The sequence below is a fragment of the Panulirus ornatus genome, chromosome 7 (genome assembly GCF_036320965.1).
Source record: "Panulirus ornatus isolate Po-2019 chromosome 7, ASM3632096v1, whole genome shotgun sequence".
Lineage (NCBI taxonomy): Eukaryota > Metazoa > Arthropoda > Malacostraca > Decapoda > Palinuridae > Panulirus > Panulirus ornatus.
The window spans coordinates 36,776,949-36,798,520 of record NC_092230.1 but is presented as its reverse complement, the minus strand read 5'-3'; the positions used below and the strand labels follow the sequence as shown (position 1 = coordinate 36,798,520).

The 21,572-nt window shown below is 39.5% G+C and overlaps 1 protein-coding gene across 1 annotated transcript in view; it reads right to left on the bottom strand.

Annotated features, from left to right (window-relative positions):
* Nf1 (neurofibromin 1) overlaps nucleotides 1-21,572 on the bottom strand; it is a 1,160,697-nt gene that overhangs the window by 397,950 nt on the left and 741,175 nt on the right. Inside the window, exons 35-38 of the mRNA XM_071663491.1 lie at nucleotides 13,138-13,275; nucleotides 10,535-10,715; nucleotides 6,642-6,825; nucleotides 6,356-6,488 (exon numbers count right to left, since the gene is read on the bottom strand). Coding sequence (XP_071519592.1) covers nucleotides 6,356-6,488; nucleotides 6,642-6,825; nucleotides 10,535-10,715; nucleotides 13,138-13,275 — 636 coding nt within the window. The remainder of the gene's footprint in view (nucleotides 1-6,355; nucleotides 6,489-6,641; nucleotides 6,826-10,534; nucleotides 10,716-13,137; nucleotides 13,276-21,572) is intronic.

Below are 21,572 nucleotides of genomic sequence, written 5' to 3'. Positions count from 1 at the left end.
CTCTCTCTTCTCTTTCACTAATAATCTTACTTCTTCATCCCACCACTCACTACCCTTTCTAATCTGCCCATCTCCCACGCTTCTCATGCTACAAGCTTCTTTTGCACAAGCCATCACTGCTTCCCTAAATACATCCCCTAACGTCCTTTGTTCTCATCTTTTTTCATTTTGTACTCAGTCTCTCCTGGAACTTCCTCACACAAGTCTCCTTCCCAAGCTCACTTACTCTCACCACTCTCTTCACCCCAACATTCTCTCTTCTTTTCTGAAAACCTCTACAATTCTTCACTTTCCCCATCACAGCTTCCCTAATGATACTCTCTCACCCCAACTCTCATTTGCCCTCTTTTTTACCTCTTGCACCTTTCTCTTGAACTCCTACCACTTTCTTTCACACAACTACCAGTCATTTGCACTACTTCCCTACAAAAATTGTCCAAACGACTCTCTTCTCTTTCACCAACAATCTTACTTCATCCCACCACTCACTTCCCTTTCTAATCTGCACCTCTGACCTTTCTCATGCCACAAGTATCTTCTGCACAAGCCATCACTGCTTCCTTAAATACATCCCATTCCTCCCCCACTCCCCTTACATCACTTGCTCTCACCTTTTGCTATTCTGCACTCAATCTCTCCTAGTACTTCCTTACACAAGCCTCCTTTCCAAGCTCACTTACTCTCACCACTCTCTTCACCCCAACATTCTCTCTTATTTCTGATAAACCACTACAAATCTTCACCTTCGCCTCCACAAGATAATGATCAGACATCCCTCCAGTTGCACCTCTCAGCACATTAATGTCCAAAAGTCTCTTTCACCCGCCTATCAATTAAAACGTAACCTAATAATGTTCTCTGGCCATCTCTCCTACTTACATACATATACTTATGTATATCTCTCTTTTTAAACCAGGTATTCCCAATCACCACTCCTTTTTCAGCACACATATCTACAAATTCTTCAGCATTACAATTTACAACACTGAACACCCCATGTACACCAATTATATCCTCAACTGCCACATTACTCACCTTTGCATTCAAATCACCAATCACTATAACCCGGTCTCGTGCATCAAAGCTGCTAACACACTCACTCAGCTGCTCCCAAAACACTTACCTCTCATGATCTTTCCTCTCATGACCAGGTGCATAGGCACCAATAATCACCCATCTCTCTCCATCCACTTTCAGTTTTACCCATATCAATCTAGAGGTTACTTTCTCACACTCTATCAAATACTCCCATAATTCCTGTTTCAGGAGTAGTGCTACTCCTTCCTTTGCTCTTGTCCTCTCACCAACCCCTGACTTTACTCCCAAGACATTCCCAAACCACTCTTCCCCTTTACTCTTGAGCTTCGTTTCACTCAGAGCCAAAACATCCAAGTTCCTTTTGTCAAACATACCACCTATCTCTCCTTATTTTCATCTTGGTTACATCCGCACACATTTAGACACCCCAATCTAAGCCTTTGATGAGGATGCGCACTCCCTGCATGACTCCTTCTGTTTCCCCTTTTAGAAAGTCAAAATACAAGGAGGGGAGGGTTTCTAGCCCTCCACTCCCACACTCTTTAGTTGCCTTCTACGACACACAGGGAATACGTGGGAAGTAATCTTTTTCCCCCAAACCCAGGGATAACATAACATATATACATATATATACATATAAATGCTCATATATGGGCATATACATATATACACATGTACATATTCATACTTGCTTGCCTTCATCCATTTCTGGCGCTACCCTGGCCCAAAGGAAACAGCATCACAATCCCCTGCTTCAGCGAGGCAGCACCAGGAAAATAGACAAAAAAAAAAGGCCATATTCACTAACACTCAGTCTCTAGCTGTCATGTGTGATGCACCAAAACCACAGCTCCCTATCCTCATCCAGGCCCTACAGACCTTTCCATGATCTACCCCCGATGTTTCACATGCCCTGGTTCAGTCCATTGACAGCACGTTGACCCCAGTATACCACATCATTCCAATTCACTCTATTCATTGCTCATCTTTCACCCTCCTGTATGTTCATGCCCTGATCGCTCACATTTGGTCTCCTGCTTCTTGTTCCCTCCACCTCTGACATAAATATCCTCTGTCAACCTTTCCTCACTCATTGTCTCCATATGGCCAAAACATGTCAACACACTCTCTTCTGCTTTCTCAACTACACTCTTTTTCTTTCCACACATCTCTCTTACCCTTACATTACTTATTCATCAAACCACCTCACACCACATACTGTCCTCAAACATCTCATTTCCGTACAACCTATCTATAGCCCATGCTTCACAATCATATAATACTGCTGGTACTACTGTTCTTTCAAAAATACTCAGTTTTGCTCTCTGAGATAATGCTCTTTCCTTACACACATTCTTCATTGCTCCCAGAACATTCATCCCCTCCCTCACCCTGTGACTCGCTTCTGCTTCCATTGTTCCATTCACTGCTACGTCCACTCCCAGATATCTAAAACACTTCAATTCCTCCAGTTTTTCTCCATTCAAACTTACATCCCAATTAACTTGTTTCTCAACCCTACTGAACCTAATAACCTTGTTCTTAATCATATTTACTCTCAACTATCTCCTTTCACACACTTTTCCAAACTCAGTCACCAACTTCGGCAGTTTCTCACTCAAATCAGCCACCAGAGCTGGGTCATTAGTGAACAACAACTGACTCACTTCCCAAGGCCTCTCCTCCCTAACAGACTGCATACTCACCCCTCTCTCCAAAACTTTTGCATTTACTTCCCTAACCACCCCATCCATGAAGAAATTAAACAACCATGGGGACATCACACACCCCTACCACAGACTGACCTTCACTGGGAACCAATCACTCTCCTCTCTTCCTACTCATACACATGCCTTACAGCTTTCCTCCCACACCATATACTCTTGAGACCTTTTACAAAGCATCTCTATCAACCCTATCATAAGCCTTCTCCAGATCCATAAATGCAACATACATATCCATCTGTTTTCGATTTATTCTCACACATATTCTTCAATGCAAACACCTGATCCACACATCCTCTCTCATTTCTGAAATACTGCTCTTCCCCAGTCTGATGCTCTGTACATGCCTTCACCCTCTCAGTCAATACCCTCCCATATAATTTCCCAAGAATACTCAACAAACTTATGCCACTGTACTTTGAACACTCACCTTTATCCCCTTTGCCTTTGTATAATGGCACTATGGATGCATTTCACCAATCCTTCAGCTATGTGAAATGGTTTTCTAGCTTTAGCAACTCATGAAGATACAGCTAAGGATGCTTCCAGAGCTTTATATGATGATGTGGAGGCCTTTCTTAATTGTTGTCTGGGAAAACTTAAAATCAGAAATTTTCTTCTACAAAAACTCCAGTGGTTTGCCAGCATGACATTGTTTTGTGTTAAGGTGATGTTAGAGGTGAGCTGTGTTCATACTACTATCGGCCAACCTCTCCCCACAAAAGAAGCACAAGGCTTCCGGAGGAGCAGAATTTGTATAAGTAAATCCAAAAAGCACAAAATCTTTCTTGTATTGACGATATATAAGTAGGTGTTTTCTTTTTCGTCACAGCTGCATGATTCCCTATACTTGCATTGCTGCTACAGCTATCACATTTTAACCATCTATCCACATTTCTTGCTGTTAGAGAAATAACTGTGTCTGTAAGCTTATGTGTGAATTTGAAAAAGAGATATTCACACCTTCACTCCTAAGACAAAACTGAACAAGTATGATTCAAGTGAGGATTTCAGAAATGTTCCCATATGCATCCTGTCCTGTTTCCTTTCCTTCCCTCCTACTCCATCTCCCCTTAATACCTTTCATTTTAAAATCATTTCTCTGTTCTCTTGTCATTCACATAAGCTGGAAACTGTAAGTGTTGTGGTTATCCAATTATTCCATATTCTTAAACAATCATCCACGCACACATATACATGTTCAGTAAAGTTACTGATCTAAATGCCATATGACCTATTTGTGATACAGTTGAAAAAAAAATCATTACCTTCTCAGGTACCCATTTGAACAATGCTACATTCCACTATGGGTACATGTACCCCAGTTTAGACAACACTGCTCTAAGAGACACTTCGCTTTGATATCGTTTGCTTGACTAGCCAAGTTGGAGCTTTTCTCTTCATTAGATGAGGTATGATCTTCACTTGTGTGTATACATAGTCATCAATATCCTGTTCATCATCACTTAGCATAATAGGGGTGAAAAAAGCACAGGAAAATGAGCAAAAATATGGCACATTCTTGCACTATGCTTTGTCTGCTGATGTACATAAGTGCCTGTAATGCCATCTACTGAAAGAAATGACACTTACAATGCTCTTGTCTGCTGAAAATGATACAAAGTCCTGTCCTGTTCCCTTTCCCTCCCTCCTACTCCCATCTCCCCTTACCATCTTTCATTTTAAAATTCTTACGCTGTTCTCTTGTCATTCACTAAGTTGGAAACTGCGTAAGTGTTGTGGTTATCCAATTATTCTATACTCTTAAATAATCATCCATGCACACATACACATGCTCAGTAAAGTTATTGATCTAAATGCCATATGACCTATATGTGATACAGTTGAAAAAGAAAAAAATCACCATCATATCATGTACCCATTTGGACAATGCTACATTCCACCAGGGGTACATGTACCCCATTATGGACAACACTGTGCTAAGAGACACTTCACTCTGATTTCATATGCTTGACTACCCAAGTTGGAGCTTTTCTCTTCATTAGATGAGGTATGATCTTCATTTGTGTGCCTACATAGTCATCAATATCCTATTCATCATCACTAAGCTTAAAAGGGGTGAAAAAAGCACAGGAAAAATCAGCAAAAGTATGGCACATTCTTGCACTATGCTTCGTCTGCTGATGTACATAAGTGCTTGTAATGCCATCTACTGAAAGAAATGACACCTACTATGCTCTTGTCTGCTGGGAATGATACAAAGCATACCTGAAACCCCACAAGATAAATCTCAGGATAATAATTTTCAGGACATAAGTGACCTTAGTTAACTCAGGATATCAATCATTCACACAAAAGCTTATTCTAAGTAAATTCGGGATATTAAAGGAAGGAGTTTTAGCCTGAATGACAAGTGAGCTGTCACTCTGCATGCTTTATCATCTATCTTACCTACATTGAAAAACAGAGCTGGTTCTCATCATGTTTTATCTTATAAGATAAATCTTTTTTCTTATAACCCCTGTCATTCACTGATAATTGATATGGTGTTGTCATGGTCTGGCAAACACTGGCAACACTCCCTAAACTTATGCTAGAAATACCTGCCTCATCTTGGTCAACATTCATTGCAGGAAGAGTCAGTCTATAAAATCACTTATCACTTATCAGGGTTATCTTCTGTTTGGTATTGTAGATCTTTCTCAAAGCTACTCATTTTCATTCCCAGAAAACTCACAATAATACACTGTCACATCATGGCTGGACGATGGCTGACTGTGGGGAAAATTATTGCACTTGCAACTTTAGCGACAGTCAGCCTTGAAATAATGGCAAAAAAAGCATTGCATAAATCTATGGCTAAAGAAGTTGTCTGGCTTGCACAAAAATCCATTGAAGAGTGCTAAGGGACTAAATATACTATAGTAAAATAATAATTACCCAAGATGTATGTGTAGATGATGGGCCAGGGTTGCCTGGCTCATCTAAGGGATGATGAAGAATTTGTCCTGAGCTTGCTGAGAGAGCTTTTAGGTTTCTGCTGAATAACCATCATACTTAATGGGATGTTACAATGAAACTCATGTCTCATCCTGATTTGATGATCAGCATCTGAGAAACCCAAAATCCTAACTTTGCATCCAAAGTAATGATTTTACTACTTTTCATCTTACTAGAAGCATTAGAATCACTTGGGTGCTTTCAACTCATTGTCATAGGGGTTAAAGTAGTCTCTAATGCAACATTACAATACCATCGGTTGTATTACCACTGTATGGCCTTGCTAGCAAACAAAAACTCACATGAGTGATTGCAACATTTGGTTTGCAAAACTAACTCTTGTATTTATTTTATTCTGTGAGCAAAATACTGTATGGTATGATGATACCCCATATAGCAGCAGATATCTGGAGGACAGTGTGAAGGCCTTCTAGAACTTCAGAAAACAATCCATCCCCAGGCTGTACAATCATATAGGAAAAATGAACTCTTGGGGAATTTCCATTTTTTTTTTATGATATAGCTCATTGGCTAAAAAAAATTCAGGGAAACCAGTAAAACAGGGAACTGTTGAGATGCACAGAACTTGAAAGATGAAACTGAAGGAAAGGAGTCCTGAATCAATAACTTACTTGGCCTATGTTTCCCCAGATCTTGGCTTGAATAGAAGGATACATTTCAACTTCCTCAATGGTTAGAGTGATGAGTTTATCAAGAATCATGGCAACCTTGGATCGTTTCTTATCATCTGGATGATTGCAGAACCTGAACAAAGATAACACAGATGAGGTGGTTGAAAATAAAGTCTGCATATACAATGAATAAACAAAAGGAAAAGTATAAAAAAAAATTCTATCCTGGTTTTTACCTATGTTTGAAAGCTAATGAAAAAGCTAAGTCACCTGAGAAGATACAAACCTTGTGAGATTGGGTAGCCATGGAGTCATGTACTCAAGACACAAATGCTTGAGCTCAATGCTGGAGGCCCGGAAGCCCTGAATACATTCCTCCAGAAACTCAAGCGTTAGATGAGGTTCATTAGCTGCAAGTTTTTCACTAACACTCTTGATGAAGATTGTATTGTTGGATGGGATGCACAGTCCTGAACAAGGATAAGCAACAAGTAAACCTGAGTTACAAAGTTAGATAAGCTACTGATGGATATCCATGTGCACAATCAAATGGTATGTATGCTTTTGTTAATGGCATGGGAAGCAAAATACAAGATGAAGAGAAATGGATTGTTTACAAAGTAACAAAGTTGCAGTCAGAATTATTTTATATTACAATGGGTGTGAGAGTAACTGCTAGAAACATGGCATATTTCCACTGAGAAAAATGAATATGAAACAATTTCAGTATATTATACCAAAAGCCAGATTCACATTGCATATGAAGTAGACTTTTATGCTATGTAAAACCATCACTACTTTTAATCATTGCAAGTATGTTATCCGTCAGACAAAGCGTTCCTTTGCTCTAAGGAAGTGTGATAATTTCTCCCCATCACCCACTGACAGGTCTTTCTGGTCTATAGTTAAGGGCATCTCTATCAACTTTTGTTGCTCTATCTTTCCTTCACTTTTCCATTCTGACAGTATTATAGCTCTCTCTCCCATAAACAAAGCAGCTCTCTCTGGTTCCCAGTTCTCCTCTAATTCCATCTTCGATGACTCTTAACATTTGTTCACCCCGACGCTCCTCTTACTTACCCAATGCCCCGTTCCTGTAATTTCTTTTCAAACTATCCAAAAAGTACTTCTCTCTCTGGACACAAGCACAGTTTATGGTCCTGATGGCATACATACCCGTAATGGAAGTGTGTGCCTCTGAAGCATGTGTTGATACATCCTATCCCTAAGAAGGGTGACCATTTTGACCACTCTAACTATCGTCTGGTTGCTTTGACATCCACAATTTTCAAAGTCTTTGAATCCCTCCTCAACTCCTATATCCTTAGGCACCTTGAATCTCAGTCATCTCTCTATCCATCAATAAGGCTTCCATTGGGTGAGATTCACTAGTGATATTCACATCATGCTTCCTCTTCAGCTGAACTATCTCTGTGGTTGTTGTTGGATCAGCCTCCCTTTCTTTCTTCAACAAAAGCAGTGTCTCTCTAGGTTCTGTCCTGTACCCTAAACTTTTTTTCCTTTTTATCAATGATTTCCTCTCTTCCACAAATAACCAAGTGCACTCATACACTGACAACTCAACACTGCATTCATCCACATCCTTCAATTCTGCTCCTTCTCTCACTTGATCTGCATCTCATCTTGAAATAACTTCACAATAAACTCGGCCTTGAACGAGATCTCTCAAATGGAGGGATAAAATCTAGTTAAGTATAATGCCTCCAAGACCCACTTTCTACCCAACTCTCTACTGAAAATGCCTTACAATTATTGTCTTTCCTTAGATGGTCCCATAATTCCACTTTTAACTCTGTGAACATACTTGGTACTTGGTATTACTGTAACATTCACCCTTTCTTGGAAACCCCACATTAAAAAGATAGTTAAGTCTGCCTCTAAGAAACTTGTAGTCCTGCTCAGATGTCAAAACATTTTTTCTTCTAAACAGTTACTCCATTTATAAAAAGGATTGACTATCCTTGTATGAAAAGCTGCTCTCACATCTAAAGTAATTCTACCTCTGCATACTTACTTGACAGAGGTTAGTCAAAAACAGTTCAATTTTTAAACTTTCACAGGCTAACTTCCAAATCTGATCCCCACAAGCTAACTTCCAAATCTGACCCCCACAGGCTAACTTTCCAAATCTGACCCCTTTGCTCTATGCTGCAATTTTTATTCTCTTTCCCTCTTCTCTACACATTACTTTGATTTTTGCTCTCGAGAGCTGACTGCTTGTGTACCCCCACCACTAGCTAGACCACTTTATACTTAGCAAGCCGCTGCATCACATGATTACTGTGTGGCTGTTGGCAATTCATAGGTGGACCATTTTGATAACTGTTTCTTTCCCTAAATCCTGAAGCCTTGGAACTCTGTACCCTCTCATTCTTTTACCAATAACTCAGATCTGACACATTTTAAAAGAAGGGTTTTTCACTTCCTACAACATTTGTAAATACCTTTCTTTGTCTTTTCTTTTTCCCTTTCAAAACCCCTCTACATTTCAATTAAGGCTCAGGATTGACGTGGACTTCTGTCTGTGACTGGAGCCTTCAAAGTACAAAAAAATGCAATAAATGTCTAAGAGAGTTACCACCAAGAAAATCGATGAAGTAAAATCTAAGAATGTCAACTGTTTCTACATATCTAAGCATGATGAATATCCTGAAACATTTCTGGAAGCAAACTGTGTGATGTAGGTACATGGTCTAGTGTAAAGCATATAGATAAGCAAGGTTTTCATAAAGATGTGGTAATGATATAAATTCAACTACACTCTGACCAGTTTTTAAGACTAAAGATGACTTATACCAAGGATTGGGCTTAGGTTACGTGTCCCACTGAAACAGCTGCCAAAGTACATCATAAGAGTTCATGCTGGAAGATATGGAGACAGTTTTCAGGGAGACCTCTGATGATGTGGTGAGACAAAGATGTTCATCATCATGTGAAACAGCCTGAATGAGTCTGTGGAGATATGGAAAGCTATATGGTGGACAGGGAAGATTAACCATTAAAAAGTGGCTAACATCAACTGATATTCTCTTAAGAAACAGCAGCTAAAATCAATGGATGTTCTAAATTTTCCTACTCCTGCTTCAATATCCAGTTGACTTTTTGTACCATCTGTAGCCTACAAAAGTCTCTCTCATCAGGAAGGTGCAAAAAAATTTTTAGGCAATCTTCAGCACCCTCACAACCACCATTATAAATGCATAGCCATCCATCTGGAGGTCATGAACACAGTGACCCCAAAGAAAATATGTAATTTGTAAGATAATTCAAGACATTAGAAGGGAGATTTACAACATATATTAGTTGGTGAGGGATGTAAAGAATGATATAAAAAGGATGAAGAAATGATGACTTACAGGGTAATTCATATAACAGTGGGAGATTTATGTTAGCAGGAAGGGAAGGTATCTTCAACAAACTTCCATTTATGGAAAAAATTACATAGATGCACCTGATTTTCTCTGTAATCCTGGGATAATGGATGGCTATGGTAACAAATGATATATAAAGACCTCCAATATTTCCTAAGAAATAATGCCTCCAATATCCTCCCTATACATACCAGCCATTCAATCTCCTTACACTTATATTTTGTGTGAAAGATGTATAAGTTCTGCATATATCTATCATTTACCAACCAACTTGCTAAATATTTCCTTATCCATAAACCTGAAAGCTATTCTGATTTTTGCCAGCAGACTATTTGTTTACTTGACAATTCTCCTAATATGGGACTCTGGTGACTGATTGGGGATGATATCTACCCCCAAATTACTCTCACACACAGGATCCTAAAGCTTATTTCCTGCTCATACTGAGGCTGCTTTTTGTCCCATCCTCATTACTTTACATGTACTCTGGTTGAATTTCATTAGCCAAATTTCAGACCAACTTTAGGGTCTGTTTAGGTCCCCTTGTAAGCTGATGCAATCCTCTATACTTTCACTTCCTTCATGACCTTTGCTTTGCTTTGCTTTGCTTTGCATGTGTGTGTGTGTGTGTGTGTGTGTGTGTGTGTGTGTGTGTGTGTGTGTGTGTGTGTGTTTCAAAAAACAGAAAATATGAATATTCTTCAAGGGAACAATTTAGATTCACAAGGTAGTAATCACATGCATATTACAGAGCATATTCCAGGAATTTCACAGTCTTCCTCCTTACCAGATGTCTCCAGTAGTTGTCCTTCTATTTTAAGATCAAATGTAGCAGTGAGGGCACAGAGAAGGTTGTAAGCTGCTGTTCTCAGATTTGGGTCAAGAGATCCCAAATTTAAGAGTGCCATATTTAACAAAGTTCCTGGAACATCTTTTGGCCGAATCTTCTGGTGCACTGTTACTGAATCCTTCAGAAGAGGGAAGACACAAACATTTAGACTCAACAAGCATAAAAACATGACAGAGAAATATCATTTGACAGGGATAAAGACCTCTCATTAATGCCTGCAATCTCTGCACTAATCTTTATATCCTTAAGAAAGAGCTACATCAGGACTTAAATGCCTTCAAATATCTAAATCATCTATCTCCAATTGTTTTCCTATATACACATAATAAAGCAGAAGAAAGAGCCTTTAAGTTTACTAATACACATCCACAACCTTTGTCCAGCATGTCAGTGTGAAACATAACCTTCAGTGTTCATGTAACTGCCTCTTATTGGTTTGCTTTGCCAATCACATAAATTTATAACATAAGACCACTCTACCTTCACACCATCACTATCATACACCATGTGACTACATGTGGCATCTTCCTTTGACACCAGCTAAAATTAAAAAAATTCACACTACACAGTTATCTCTCTCCAGTAGCATACCTAATTCTCCTAGTACCTTTAACTAGACTAGAGTATATCTCCCTGACTAATCTACCTTCTACCATATTTCCCACATGACCATACCATCTTATGGCTTTAATCCATCAACCTTTCTAATAATTTCTTTGCATCAAAGATCCTCTGCATATTTTCATTCTTTATACTCTATCATTGTAATTCCTGCAATACAGTACTTGTTATCCATCTCTACTGTTCATAATTTTTGCCTTTTCTAACTTTAGGAAATTAGGGTTTAAGATCCATATGTCTGAGTTGGAAAAAACACTCCATCTGTTATCTTACGCAGTCTACACTCAGATCTTTCCCAATCATTTGAAATTTCAGTAGACCTTTAACTTTTCTCCCCTGCACAAATCTACTCTCAACCTTAGCATTCCCAATGCCTTCAAAGAGATTCACTCCCAGATATCAAAAATCATCCACAGTTTCCAGCTGTTTATCACTTGATGCAATATTGTGAAAGCCAATCTCTTTCAAAAACTACAATCTTATTTGCATTCACTTTCAGTTTCTGCCACATGTACACATCAAGTGACTTAAAATTCTGGAAAATGCCTCTTCTGATTCAATTAATAGAATAGCATCATCTGATTAAAAAAAACTGTGGTATCTAATTTGTTCTCTCTGGTTTCAGAGTACAATACTGCCAGTTTCACTTTACCTCCCTCTCATCTCAGTACCCTTTACATGAAATTTTTCATAACCATGGAAACATTGGACAATCTTAATGTGCTCCCACATTTATATAAAACCACTCACTCATACCACTACTTGCTCTTGGACATCCACTGTTTACAAGAAAAAAAAAAAAAAAGTGCTCTGAAGTCTTCAGTGCATATCACATGGTCTGAAATTTCCAAATATTGTATATAAAAGCTGTATGCATTCCTTTTTTAAATATAATTTTCTCTACTACCTGCTTCACAAAAACCTTGTCTATCAACCCTACATTCTTCCTTAATTCACCTTCTTCATGAACAAGGGATTCACTATTCTCTAAATCAATCACATATTACCTGACACCTCCCCAACTAAGCTGAGAAGATTTACTCCTCTGCAATTCTGACATTAATCATTACTTAATCTATACTGTCGAGTAACTGTTGCTTTCATCCATACATCAGTCACAAGACCACTTTTAAGTACTGCTATACACACTTTCCTAATTCATTTAAAAGTACTTTATCTTCATCCTTATTAATCCTATCTATAGCCCAAGCTTTTCCATTCTTTATTGCTCTTCTCATTTCCTTCATAATACCTTCCACTCACCATACCTATTTTGCTCTTTCCTTTCCATTATTCCTAACGTAACAATATCCACTTCTCTATTATCACCATCTCCCATCAGTTCTTAATTATATCCCACTTATACCTCTTACAATCATTACCTTTCTGGCAAACAATTTCCCTGACTCATCCAGTACACTCTCTCCCCTTACAGAAAGATCTTTCACATTCATTTATCTTCTTCCAATATAGCTAGATATTCTTCTTTAAATTCTCATTTGTTCTCCCAGGATCCAGACCTACTTTCCTATTCATATGGACCGTTTTTTTTTTTTTTTTTTTTTTTTTTTTTTTTTTTTTTAACATTGAAGTTAACAGATTCTGGCTGCAAGTTGTAATATCATGAAGGAGAAGTCACCTCCAACAAGGTTATACTATTGTCAGTTCATGGTCAAGAATACATGTTGTCAAGGACCTTCCCATCCAAAAGAAGCCAACTTCACCATGCTCCTTCATCAAGCAAATCTTGAAAGCATTGGAAGCCCCATAAATGGAGTCCTTAAATAAGACAACAATAAGAATAATAAGAACATTAATAATAATAATAATATCAATAATGATCTAAAGTCAAACCGTCATCTTTAAATTACAAGTCCCATTCTTTAACTTAATCTTTTTTGAACAGAACATTCACTTACTGGTTGAGAGAGTTCCCATCTTGCTCTAATATGGATAATAGCTTGGACAATACTGTCACAGTCATTATGGATAAATGATAGTGGACCAGATTCATTTGCAATAGTGAGAGTAAACTGATTATCATCAACTAAACAGACCTGAAAAAGAAATAAAAATTAGCTTATTTTAGATTTATCACTAGTAAATGGTCAATGTCTATTATGGCCCAGATGGCAATGTTTGAAGTAACATTATTCCCAACAATATTGTAGGGATCCAAGTTTTGAGCCTTGAATTCAAAAGAATAAGAGGGAGGAGACATGTTAAATGAAATACTTAAGGAAAATATGTGGTGTGAAGCAGGTTGATGGCCTAAAATATTACTGATTAAGAGAGAGGTGAGACAGCAATGGCAGTCTGACCAAGAGAAAAACCCAGGGTGTGCTGGAATAACTTGGATATATGGAAAGGATGAGTGAAGAAAGACTGACTATGGGGATCTGTGTGTTAGAAATGGAGGGAGGAATGGAGAGAGCATGACAAAGACGGAAAGATGGAGTGGAAGAGGCTTTGGAGTATCAAGCCCCAAACATTCAGAAGGTTGAGAGGTATGTATGGGAGAGATGAGGTATATGGATGGTGAAAGACATATGCTATTGTTACAAACTCAATATTTATTCGGGCATGGTCGCCAGTAACATATATATGTTACAAATACTATATGATCCTCATCTTTGCAAGGACTTTAGATTTGTTACGTTACACAACACAGGATAACACTATCTGAATGTTATGGGATTAAAACAAACACCAGAGTTAAACTACATATAATACAAGAAATAAGAATACAAGATGACAAGCAAACTGATCGGGTACAAACACTTTCGTTAATACTTGACACTCAATATTCTACATTCTCCATTCCAGGTAAGATTTCAAACCAGGAGATCTCTTTCCTTTATGACAAGTTGACTATAAAAGTATGACAAAAGACATTCGTTGGGCAAAGCTAAACCTGACGTGACACAGTAAGCATCTTACAATCTAGGGCAGTGGTGGCTATGGGGTTCGAGACAGGGAAAGCCTAAATTACCTTGCTGGGCTCAGGACTGCTGAAGGAATCGATTCCCAGATGCTCGTCTGAGCCTTTTAAGTGAAGGACCAGCAAGGCAGGAACAGCTAGCCACGCCGTGACCCACCACCTACGGCTACGATAGGTCGGAATGACTACAATTGCCCTTGATAGGTCAAAAGACTGATTGTCACACCCTCATCCAGACGTGATTGGCTGGAGAAGGATTAAGATCCTGCCCACATGTAGAGTTCAAACTCCTTTGTTCCCTTGTTCATGACAGCAGTGAGTGTATGGGATGACATACCCCATAGCAGGCCCTATGCCTTGACCTGACACCACTTATAAGGGTCTGGGTGCTGGAGGACTGGTAAACATCTGCTTCAAAACAGGATTACTAAGACAAATAACTCGGTCAGGGAAGTGAGGTCCGAGCCTATAGCTACAACACCTTACACAAAGGCACACCATACACAAAGACACACCATACACATATACGAACATGTGGGCACAAAAAACACCATGTTCAGAACACTATCAATGGGCTGAATTAGGGTATATAAAAAGCTCTTGATAAACCTTAAAATAGTCTGTGAGGCTTGGCTGTGAATGGTGGGTTCTGGTATACACTTTCCAGCATTAGTAACATAAGTTGTAATTGTGGTTACACTGTGAATGAAAAGTCACTATCAGCAAGGTTATACTATCATAGAACAACCTATTTGATAAAACTCTCTCCACAGAAATCCATCCTTACCCTGCTACCTCCTGCAGCACAGCCACAAGTATATAATGAAAATGATAATAATAATGATAGGTAGGAGTTGGTAGGCAGCCAATGACCGGGGAGGTATATCATCAGTACTACCTCCCTGAGTATCAGGAGGGTTAGTGATGGCTACATAGTGAGCTAGCACTTCAGTGGTTGTAAAGTTGCACTCCTCTGACCCAGGTAGCTGACTTTTCTTTCTGCCTCACCCACCTGTGGACTGCTGGTATTCTGTTCACAAACAGACAATCTCACCTTGTAATACACAAAACTTGCCAACACTTCACTCACACAGCTCATTCTTTGTAACTCTATATTTTCATATTTTCCTGTGGTGAGCACCATGTGCTAGCCCTGCCTTTTGGCAAAATGGTAGGAGCAAATGATAGAAATAGTAGGTAGGAACAATTAGGCAAGAGCATTATGTAGAAACATTAGGTGAATGTAGTAGGTAGGAATATTAAGCATGAGCAATAGGTAGAAATACTCAATAGGAACACTATGTAAGAGACTCAGCAAACACTACTCTAGAGTTGCCTTCTGCCAAAGGCCTGTTAAGGGTGGGGCACTACAGGCTAAAAAGTCGCAATGGAGTTCACCATTTATGAAGAATATTTCCGTGGCCACCCCCTTAAGGGAATTCAAGGTGGGAACAGGTAACAGAGATATAGAAAGATTGATAGATGTAAATGATAATGATAATGAACATGATGATAATAATAAGGAATAGAGTGAATTGGAATGATGTGGTATACCAGGGTCTAAACACTGTCAATGGACTGAACCAGGGCATGTGAAATGTCATGGGTAAACAATGGAAAGTTCTGTGGGGCCTGTATGTAGAATGTGAGCTGTGGTTTCGGTGCATTATACATGACAACTAGAGACTGAGTGTGAACGAATGTGGCCTTTGTTGTCTTTTCCTAGTGCTACCTAACGCACATGCAGGGGGAGGGGGTTGTTATTTCATGTGTGGTGGGGTAGCAATGGGAATGAATAAGGGCAGACAGTATGAATTATGTACATGTGTATACATGTATATGTCTGTGTTTGCGTATATATGTGTATATGTTGAGATGTATAGGTATGTATATGTGCATGTGGGGAAGTGTATGTATATACATGTGTCAGTGGGTGGGTTGGGCCATTCTTTCGTCTGTTTCCTTGCACTAACTTACTGATGCGGGAGACAGTGACAAAGTAGAATGAAAATAAATATAAATAAATGAATAGATGAATATATATATATATATATATATATATATATATATATATATATATATATATATATATATATATATATATATATATTTTTTTTTATACTATTCGCTATTTCCCGCGATAGCGAGGTAGCGTTAAGAACAGAGGACTGGGCCTTTGAGGGAATATCCTCACCTGGACCTCTTCTCTGTTCCTTCTTTTGGAAAATTAAAATATATATATATATATATATATATATATATATATATATATATATATATATATATATATATATATATATATATATATATATTTCTGAAAACCCATACAAATCTTCACCTTAGCCTCCACAAGATAATGATCAGACATCCCTCCAGTTGCACCTCTCAGCACATTAACATCCAAAAGTCTCTCTTTCGCACGCCTGTCAATTAACACGTAATCCAATAATGCTCTCTGGCCATCTCTCCTACTTACATAAGTATACTTATGTATATCTCGCTTTTTAAACCAGGTATTCCCAATCATCAGTCCTTTTTCAGCACATAAATCTACAAGCTCTTCACCATTTCCATTTACAACACTGAACACCCCATGTATACCAATTATTCCCTCAACTGCCACATTACTCACCTTGCCCGCCTTTCCCCCTCCTGCATGTTCAGGCCCTGATCACACAAAATCTTTTTCACTCCATCTTTCCAACTCCAATTTGGTCTCCCACTTCTCCTCGTTCCCTCCACCTTTGACACATATATCCTCTTGGTCAATCTTTCCTCACTCATTCTCTCCATGTGACCAAACCATTTCAAAACACCCTCTTCTGCTCTCTCAACCACACTCTTTTTATTTCCACACATCTCTCTTACCCTTACACTACTTACTCGATCAAACCACCTCACACCACATATTGTCCTCAAACATCTCATTTCCAGCACATCCACCCTCCTGCGCACAACTCTATCCATAGCCCACACCTCACAACCATACAACATTGTTGGAACCACTATTCCTTCAAACATACCCATTTTTGCTTCCCGAGATAATGTTCTCGACTTCCACACATTCTTCAAGGCTCCCAGAATTTTCACCCCCTCCCCCAACCTATGATTCACTTCCACTTCCATGGTTCTATCCGCTGCCAGATCCACTCCCAGATATCTAAAACACTTTACTTCCTCCAGTTTTTCTCCATTCAAACTTACCTCCCAATTGACTTGACCCTCAACCCTACTGTACCTAATAACCTTAATCTTATTCACATTTACTCTTAACTTTCTTCTTTCACACACTTTACCAAACTCAGTCACCAGCTTCTGCAGTTTCTTACATGAATCAGCCACCAGCACTGTATCATCAACAAACAACAACTGACTCACTTCCCAAGCTCTCTCATCCACAATAGACTGCATACTTGCCCCTCTTTCCAAAACTCTTGCATTCACCTCCCTAACAACCCTATCCATAAACAAATTAAAGAACCATGGAGACATCACACACCCTGCCGCAAACCTACATTCACTGAGAACTAATCACTTTCCTCTCTTCCTACACATACACATTCCTTACATCCTCGATAAAAACTTTTCACTGCTTCTAACAACTTGCCTCCCTCACCATATATTCTTAAAACCTTCCACAGAGCATCTCTATCAACTCTATCATATGCCTTCTCCAGATCCATAAATGCTACATACAAATCCATTTGCTTTTTCTAAGTATTTCTCACATACATTCTTCAAAGCAAACACCTGATCCACACATCCTCTACCACTTCTGAAACCACACTGCTCTTCCCCAATCTGATGCTCTGTACATGCCTTCACCCTCTCAATCAATACCCTCCCATATAATTTACCAGGAATACTCAACAAACATATACCTCTGTAATTTGAGCACTCACTCTTATCCCCTTTGCCTTTGTACAATGGCACTATGCAAACATTCCGCCAATCCTCAGGCACCTCACCATGAATCATTTATTTTTATTTATTTATTATACTTTGTCGCTGTCTCCCGTGTTTGCGAGGTAGCGCAAGGAAACAGACGAAAGAAATGGCCCAACCCACCCCCATACACATGTATATACATACGTCCACACACGCAAATATACATACCTACACAGTTTTCCATGGTTTACCCCAGACACTTCACATGCCTTGATTCAATCCACTGACAGCACGTCAACCCCGGTATACCACATCGCTCCAATTCACTCTATTACTTGCCCTCCTTTCACCCTCCTGCATGTTCAGGCCCCGATCACACAAAATTTTTTTCACTCCATCTTTCCACCTCCAATTTGGTCTCCCTCTTCTCCTCGTTCCCTCCACCTCCAACACATATATCCTCTTGGTCAATCTTTCCTCACTCATTCTCTCCATGTGACCAAACCATTTCAAAACACCCTCTTCTGCTCTCTCAACCACGCTCTTTTTATTTCCACACATCTCTCTTACCCTTACGTTACTCACTCGATCAAACCACCTCACACCACACATTGTCCTCAAACATCTCATTTCCAGCACATCCATCCTCCTGCGCACAACTCTATCCATAGCCCACGCCTCGCAACCATACAACATTGTTGGAACAACTATTCCTTCAAACATACCCATTTTTGCTTTCCGAGATAATATTCTCGACTTCCACACATTCTTCAAGGCCCCCAGAATTTTCGCCCCCTCCCCCACCCGATGATCCACTTCCACTTCCATGGTTCCATCCGCTGCCAGATCCACTCCCAGACATCTAAAACACTTCACTTCCTCCAGTTTTTCTCCATTCAAACTCACCTCCCAATTGAATTGACCCTCAACCCTACTGTACCTAATAACCTTGCTCTTATTCACATTTACTCTTAACTTTCTTCTTTCACACACTTTACCAAACTCAGTCACCAGCTTCTGCAGTTTCTCACATGAATCAGCCACCAGCGCTGTATCATCAGCGAACAACAACTGACTTCCCAAGCTCTCTCATCCCCAACAGACTTCATACTTGCCCCTCTTTCCAAAACTCTTGCATTTACCTCCCTAACAACCCCATCCATAAACAAATTAAACAACCATGGAGACATCACACACCCCTGCCGCAAACCTACATTCACTGAGAACCAATCACTTTCCTCTCTTCCTACACGTACACATGCCTTACATCCTCAATAAAAACTTTTCACTGCTTCTAACAACTTTCCTCCCACACCATATATTCTTAATACCTTCCACAGAGCATCTCTATCAACTCTATCATATGCCTTCTCCAGATCCATAAATGCTACATACAAATCCATTTGCTTTTCTAAGTATTTCTCACATACATTCTTCAAAGCAAACACCTGATCCACACATCCTCTACCACTTCTGAAACCACACTGCTCTTCCCCAATCTGATGCTCTGTACATGCCTTCACCCTCTCAATCAATACCCTCCCATATAATTTACCAGGAATACTCAACAAACTTATACCTCTGTAATTTGAGCACTCACTCTTATCCCCTTTGCCTTTGTACAATGGCACTATGCACGCATTCCGCCAATCCTCAGGCACCTCACCATGAGTCATACATACATTAAATAACCTTACCAACCAGTCAACAATACAGTCACCCCCTTTTTTAATAAATTCCACTGCAATACCATCCAAACCTGCTGCCTTGCCGGCTTTCATCTTCCGCAAAGCTTTCACTACCTCTTCTCTGTTTACCAAATCATTTTCCCTAACCCTCTCACTTTGCACACCACCTCGACCAAAACACCCTATATCTGCCACTCTATCATCAAACACATTCAACAAACCTTCAAAATACTCACTCCATCTCCTTCTCACATCACCACTACTTGTTATCACCTCCCCATTTGCGCACTTCACTGAAGTTCCCATTTGCTCCCTTGTCTTACGCACTTTATTTACCTCCTTCCAGAACATCTTTTTAATCTCCCTAAAATTTAATGATACTCTCTCACCCCAACTCTCATTTGCCCTTTTTTTCACCTCTTGCACCTTTCTCTTGACCTCCTGTCTCTTTCTTTTATACATCTCCCACTCAATTGCATTTTTTCCCTGCAAAAATCGTCCAAATGCCTCTCTCTTCTCTTTCACTAATACTCTTACTTCTTCATCCCACCACTCACTACCCTTTCTAATAAACCCACCTCCCACTCTTCTCATGCCACAAGCATCTTTTGCACAATCCATCACTGATTTCCTAAATACATCCCATTCCTCCCCCACTCCCCTTACTTCCATTGTTCTCACCTTTTTCCATTCTGTACTCAGTCTCTCCTGGTACTTCCTCACAGGTCTCCTTCCCAAGCTCACTTACTCTCACCACCCTCTTCACCCCAACATATATATATATATATATATATATATATATATATATATATATATATATATATATATATATATATATATACTTTTTTTTTATTTCCACACATCTCTCTTACCCTTACATTACTTACTCGATCAAACCACCTCACACCACATATTGTCCTCAAACATCTCATTTCCAGCACATCCACCCTCCTACGCACAACTCTATCCATAGCCCACGCCTTGCAACCATACAACATTGGGCATTTGAGGGAATATCCTTACCTGGCCCCCTTCTCTGTTCCTTCTTTTGGAAAATTAAAAAAAAATAATGGGAAGGGAGGATTTCCAGCCCCCCACTCCCTTCCCTTTCAGTCGCCTTCTACGACACGCAGGGAATACGTGGGAAGTATTCTTTCTCCCCTATCCCCAGGGATAATATATATATATATATATATATATATATATATATATATATATATATATATATATGTGTGAATGCAAGAGTTTTGGAAAGAGGGGCAAGTATGAAGTCTGTTGGGGATGAGAGAGCTTGGGAAGTGAGTCAGTTGTTGTTCGCTGATGATACAGCGCTGGTGGCTGATTCATGTGAGAAACTGCAGAAGCTGGTGACTGAGTTTGGTAAAGTGTGTGAAAGAAGAAAGTTAAGAGTAAATGTGAATAAGAGCAAGGTTATTAGGTACAGTAGGGTTGAGGGTCAATTCAATTGGGAGGTGAGTTTGAATGGAGAAAAACTGGAGGAAGTGAAGTGTTTTAGATATCTGGGAGTGGATCTGGCAGCAGATGGAACCATGGAAGCGGAAGTGGATCATAGGGTGGGGGAAGGGGCGAAAATTCTGGGAGCCTTGAAGAATGTGTGGAATTCGAGAACATTATCTTGGAAAGCAAAAATGGGTATGTTTGAAGGAATAGTGGTTCCAACAATGTTGTATGGTTGCGAGGCGTGGACTATGGATAGAGTTGTGCGCAGGAGGATGGATGTGCTGGAAATGAGATGTTTGAGGACAATGTGTGGTGTGAGGTGGTTTGATCGAGTAAGTAACGTAAGGGTAAGAGAGATGTGTGGAAATAAAAAGAG